At 37.5% G+C, this 6000-nt stretch overlaps 1 protein-coding gene across 3 annotated transcripts in view; it reads left to right on the top strand.

Annotated features, from left to right (window-relative positions):
- Positions 1–2173, top strand: part of DPH5 (diphthamide biosynthesis 5) — a 37381-nt gene extending 35208 nt beyond the window's left edge. For all 3 annotated transcript variants that reach the window (XM_082666946.1, XM_082666945.1, XM_082666947.1), the window contains exon 8: positions 1291–2173. In XM_082666946.1, the coding sequence (XP_082523072.1) occupies positions 1291–1514 (224 nt within the window). In that variant the 3' untranslated portion in view covers positions 1515–2173. The remainder of the gene's footprint in view (positions 1–1290) is intronic.
- The last annotated feature ends 3827 nt before the right edge of the window (positions 2174–6000 follow it).

Genomic DNA, 6000 nt, shown 5'->3' on the forward strand with positions numbered 1-6000 from the left:
CTGCAAGGGTGCTCTATATCCATACCTATGCACAGAGTTCCTTACATGCCTGCTTGTCCTTGTAGAAATCATTTGCCCCATTTTGACCATTTTTCAATCAGGACAGCTTTCCCAACTAAACAAAACCACAAGAGCGTCAGCCCTTCAGCTGTCAGGCCAGAGTGAATAATACTAAAGTTCACTAATGTTGGTCATTTTGAACTTAAAAGCATAAGGGGGCTTCCCTGGTGGCACAGTTGTTGAGAGTCCGCCTGCCGATGCAGGGGACATGGGTTCGTGCCCCGGTCCGGGAAGATCCCACATGCCGGGGAGTGGCTGGGCCCGTGAGCCGTGGCTGCTGAGCCTGTGCGTACGTCCGGAGCCTGTGCTCCACAATGGGAGAGGCCACAACAGTGAGAGGCCCGCGTACCGCAAAAAAAAAAAAGCATAAGGAATGTCATAATGCCTATTATTTGTTAAGGGCTATGTAGTTTACCAAGTACTTTCATATCTGTTATCTTAGTCCTTAAACCACCATTTATGACACTAAAAAAAAAAAAGAAAAAAACTGAAGTTTGTCACATAGTTAGGTGGCCAAGCACAGACTCAAATCTGTGTATTTAGCTTATAATCCCCTGGTTTTTCCAGTATATCTTGGCCAGTGTAATATATCTCAAACGTTTTATTTAAAATATAAGCATGTAATAAACATTGTTCACTCGGAACTTAAAGACAAACACTATGCAATAGAGTATGGATACAGGAATTATTCAAGTCCTAAAAATTTTTTTATTTTATTTTTTTTTTTGCGGTATGCGGGCCTCTCACTGCTGTGGCCTCTCCCGCCGTGGAGCACAGGCTCCGGACACGCAGGCCCAGCGGCCATGGCTCACGGGCCCAGCCGCTCCGCGGCATGTGGGATCTTCCAGGACCGGGGCACGAACCCGTGTCCCCTGCATCGGCAGGCGGACTCTCAACCACTGCGCCACCAGGGAAGCCCTCAAGTCCTAAAAATTTAAACTAAGGTAGGTCTTAGGAATTCTGAAAGGGTAAAGTTAGGCAGTACTACTTTACTTTATATGTCAGGTAGTGCAAATAATTTAGAAAAGCCTTAGATAAATCAGTAGATAATGAGTGCTACTGATCTATCTACTGATTATCAGTAGATAATCAGTCCATAATGAGTGACTAAGGAGATGTAATATATTTGGGTCTTCTTTAAATGTACTTTGGTACTAGTGTTAGTTTGAATGGATTCAGGATAATGCATTTGCTGAATTGAATGGTGGTATCTTTTTCTTTTTTTAATAGCAGTCACCGAGGAGACACTCTGTGTTGGCTTAGCCAGGGTTGGAGCTGAAGACCAGAAAATTGCAGCAGGCACTTTGCAGCAAATGTGTACTGTGGACTTGGGAGGACCATTACATTCCTTGATTATCACAGGAGGCAGCTTGCATCCACTGGAGATGGAGATGCTAAGTCTGTTTTCCATCCCAGAAAAGAGCTCAGAATCCCAAAGCATTGATGGACTCTGAACATAGGCATTTTATTGTTAGATGTTAATTTCAGTTATATATGCACATACACATATTTGTATAACAAATCAAACAGGTCTTTTGGTTTACCTAGTATGTATAAAACGAGTGACCAAGAAGAAAGATGCTGACTCAACAGTGCTTGGTTTCCTTTGGCAATGAGTTTTTTCCCTATGATGTCATCAGTTTTTGCTGCTACTTTGGCAGTTTTTCAGGATGTACATACATGGAGCAGACCATGCTGGAAAACTTAGAGATAGACATCCATCGACAGAACCATTTAAAAGCAATTTTTGTTTATGAAATCAGTTGATACAAGGTGGAACTTTCTTCTTTCTTAAAAAGTCAGATGTCCTGACTGCAAGATAAGTTGTCCTGACAGCATTTGGTATTAATGCATATAAACAGAGGTGGGAAGAATAAGTCCCCACCCAACAGTCCTACTTACTTAAAGCTCAGCTGAGCACATGCCACAACATGACATCCTTTTGAATTGCCTTGTCTTGTTTAGCTGACGTCCTAATTATGTGCCTCATATTCTGCTGTATTTTGGAGGTTATATAATTGTTGAATTATAAATGTTCAGCCAGCCATGTACAGTTGCTGTTTGGTTTTAAGTAGCATCTTTCACATCCAAGCTGACAAATGGAAAACTTGCTGACTACAAAATAAAATCTTTAAAAATTTACGTTTGAAAACAACAGTGGATTGGTCAAGATTTATCATATCTCTTAACAGTTAATATGCCTCTGTATGTATGCAAGTAGCCACATTCTTCTTCCTAGCTGTAAATCACACTCCATTTATTATGTTTCATGACTATGAAGTCTCATACTTTTGTCAGTTTATAACAGAAATAGCTTTGCTACATGTTAGTTTAGTTGGTCTAACTCTGAGTACCATTGACCCTTGAACACAGGTTTGAACTGTGTAGGTCTGCATATACGCAGATTTTTTTTTCACTAAATACATACTGCAGTACTACACAATCCATGGTTGGTTGAATCCTCAGATGGTTGAATCCATGGATGTGGAACCAGGGATGTTTTCAACTGCATGGAGGGTCAGTATCCCTAACCCCAACATTGTTCAAGGTCAGTCAGTTGTGTTTTCATGGCCTCATCAACTTATCTGAACTCTTTGTTCAGTAGATTCATAGGAAGTTGAGCAACTACTTCCCTACTTTCTGAAAGCATCAACTAAGAAGAGATTATTTTGAGTTGTTTCATTTCATTTGAGATAAAAGATATTTTAATATATGTGAAACATTCTGTTTTCACTATGTTGGATGAAAAAGAGGAGAGAAACAAGGGCATTTAAGTACCAGTTCTGTATTGTTTTTTTCTAAGGTGTTAAATTAAACAATGAAGAATTATAAAGTGAAGCCCTTCTGGTTTTGGTAGTGGTGGAATAGCTTGTAATGTACAAACCCTCCCAATTATAAACTCTGGAAAAATGTAATAAATAACTGTCTAAAGGCACTGGGGAGTGACCAGAAGCAGCCTGAGAACTATGCTTATATGACTTTTCCCTCAGGGCATTCACCAGTCTGTCTGGTGAGGGGGTGGCTAGAACTGAAGAGAAAGTTGCAGTCTTAATGACTTGAGGTATTGGAGGAATTGGGGGCTGCTTGAGGAGCTGTAAATTGAAGGAGGAAATTCTAGAAATGAAGGTGGCACTGATGGAGGAGACTTCCAATCTGCATATGATTTCCTCTTAAGTCTTTTGACTAACTCCTGCATTGTGCATGTGCAGGGAAGATTCTAGTGAACCAGGTGGAAAGCCATAGCTGGAAGGCTGAAAAAGCTGAGCAGAGATTGTTGCTCTCAGTTGCAAGAGAAAACAGAGTTTGAATCCCAACAAGCTAGAAGGCTTGGTAAGTACCTTAGGCTTTCCCTCAAATCCCTAGAATGGTTGTGTATTATCAGAAAAGGCTGTGCCCAGCACTAAGGATTTGTGCTAAAACTAAAGACAAAATCTTTAACATAATGTAAAATCAAGCTTCCATAAAATCAAGGTGATTAGCCAATAATTTAACTGCCTGCTAGAACAAAGCTTATTACTTCCGGAGCATAACAAAATGAATCAATCTATCAGTATGCCTAGAATACTATAAAATATTATGAGGCATGCAATGAAACAGGAAAATATGACTTATGGTCAAAAAGAGAAAAGCACACAGTAAAACGAGATCCCAACATAATCCAGATATTGGAATTCGCAGACAAGGATTTCAAAGCAGCTATTAGAACTATGTCTGAGGATGAAAAGGAAAAGTGGTTGTAATGAATTAATATAAATGGTACGCTCAGCAGAGAATTGGAAACAAACAAAAATCCCCGAACGGTTGGACTTAACAACAGAGTGCAGGTGATAGATGAATAGAAATTATTGATATCTATCTGAGGAATAAGGAAAAAAGGTTAGAGGGAAGAAAAAAAAAAGCACAGAACCTCAGTGCCATGTGGGGCAATATCAAGCAGTCCAACAAAGATGTAACTGGATCCGCAGAAGAAGAACAGAAAGGAAATAGGGTAGAAAAAGTACGAGTAGGTAAAGGCCAAAATTTACCCAAGTTTGGTGAAACTATGAATATACAGATCCAATAAATTTAGTGAACTCCAAGCAGAATAAATGTAGAGAAAACCACACCTAACACATCATAGTTAAAACTGATGAAAACCAAAGATAAGAGAGAATCTTAAAAGCCACCAAAAGTGGTATTGGGGAACCCACCAGGGAATAACAAAAACTGACTACTTCTCATCAGAAATAGTGGAGGTCATAAGACAATGGAAAGACAAAATCTTTACACAAATTCAAAAGCAAAACAAAACTCTTTATCAATCCAGTGTTGTATATCCAGTAAAAATTTCCTTCAAAAATAAAGGCAAAATAAAGCAATCTTCATGAAAACAGAATTTGTCACTAGCAGACCTGCACTACGAGGAAAGCCGAGGGAGAATTTTTGGGCTGAAGGTAAATGACATCAGCTAGAAGGAAGGAAATAATAAGTATGTAAGTATAAATGACTATCAGGTTTTCTTTGCTTCATGTTTTTAAAAGACAACTGACAACATAGCATTGTGGCATATATGTAGCTGTAAAATATATGCAAACAATAACAAGTTGCAGGGGGTAAGGGAATTATACAGTTGCATAATTATAATTATGCAGGTTGTTACATTTTATTTGAAGTAGTAGAATACTAACTGTAAGTAGACTGATAAGGTAAGGGTATGTATTATAATCCCTTGTCAACTACTATCAAAAAAACACACATGGCAGAAGTAAAAAAAAAAATTAAGGAATTAAAATTGAATACTGAGAGATACATGGTTAACCAAAAGAGGGCAGGAAAGGAGGAAATAAAGGTCAAAAAACATAGGACAAAGAGAAAACAAATAGTAGAATGGTAGAGTTAAATTCAAACAAACCAATAATTGCTTAAATGTAAATTAGGTAGTCTGATGAAAAGGACTAGATTTTTTTTTTAAAGGCTCAACTAAATGTCTCTAAGCATTAAACTTGAAATATAAAGACAGGATGAAAGTAGAAGAATGGGGAAAAAATAGACCATACAAACAGTAAGCATAAGAAAACAAGGGGCTCTATTAACATAAAACAAAATGGACTTCAAAAGAAGGAGTATACTGGAGATAAAGAAAAACTTTTCATAAAGAGGAAAGGGGCAGTTCATGAAGAAGACATATCCTACATGTGTATGCATTGAATACCAGCTTGAAAATACATGAGGCAAAAATTGACAAAACTGAAGGACGATATAGACAAATCTACAAAGTTGGGGATTTTAACAGTCTTCTCTCAGCAACTGATAGAAGTAAACAAAACCAGTAAAAATATTGATTGGACAGCACCAACAATTTGGGTCAAACTGATCACTACAGCTAACAGTGGTAGACTAGACATTATTTTCAAGCACATATGAAACATTCACCAAAGTAGACCATATGCTTGGCCATTGACCACAATGGAATTAAATTTTAAAATGCTGACAAAAAGATGTCTATAAAAGTCCCAAATATTTGGAGATAAAACAGTATTTACTTTTAACTGAATAAAAACAGAAACATAAAATGTGAAATTTGTGGGATGCAGACCTTCGAAATTTATGCAGGTGCAGTGCTTAGAAATTTATTGCTTTAGAATAGAAAAGAAAGTTTTAAAATCAATAATGCAGTGGTTACTTATGGAGAGAGTGAAGAGTGACTGAAAGGGGACAGAAACGAACCAGGGTCATGAAAAGTTTCTGTATCTTGATGGGGTTTTGGTTGTATGGGTATAAACATTTACCAAAATTCACTCAGTTATATAGATTCAGGATCTGTGCATTTTTCTGTGTTAGGATTACCAGATAACACAGGGTATGCATTTAAATTGAATTTCAGATAAACAATGAATAATTTTTTTAAATACAAATATGTCCCATTCAATATTTGGGACACATTTATACTAAAAAAAAAAA

Source organism: Grampus griseus (assembly GCF_964374135.1).
Source record: "Grampus griseus genome assembly, chromosome: 1".
NCBI classification, from domain to species: Eukaryota; Metazoa; Chordata; class Mammalia; order Artiodactyla; family Delphinidae; genus Grampus; species Grampus griseus.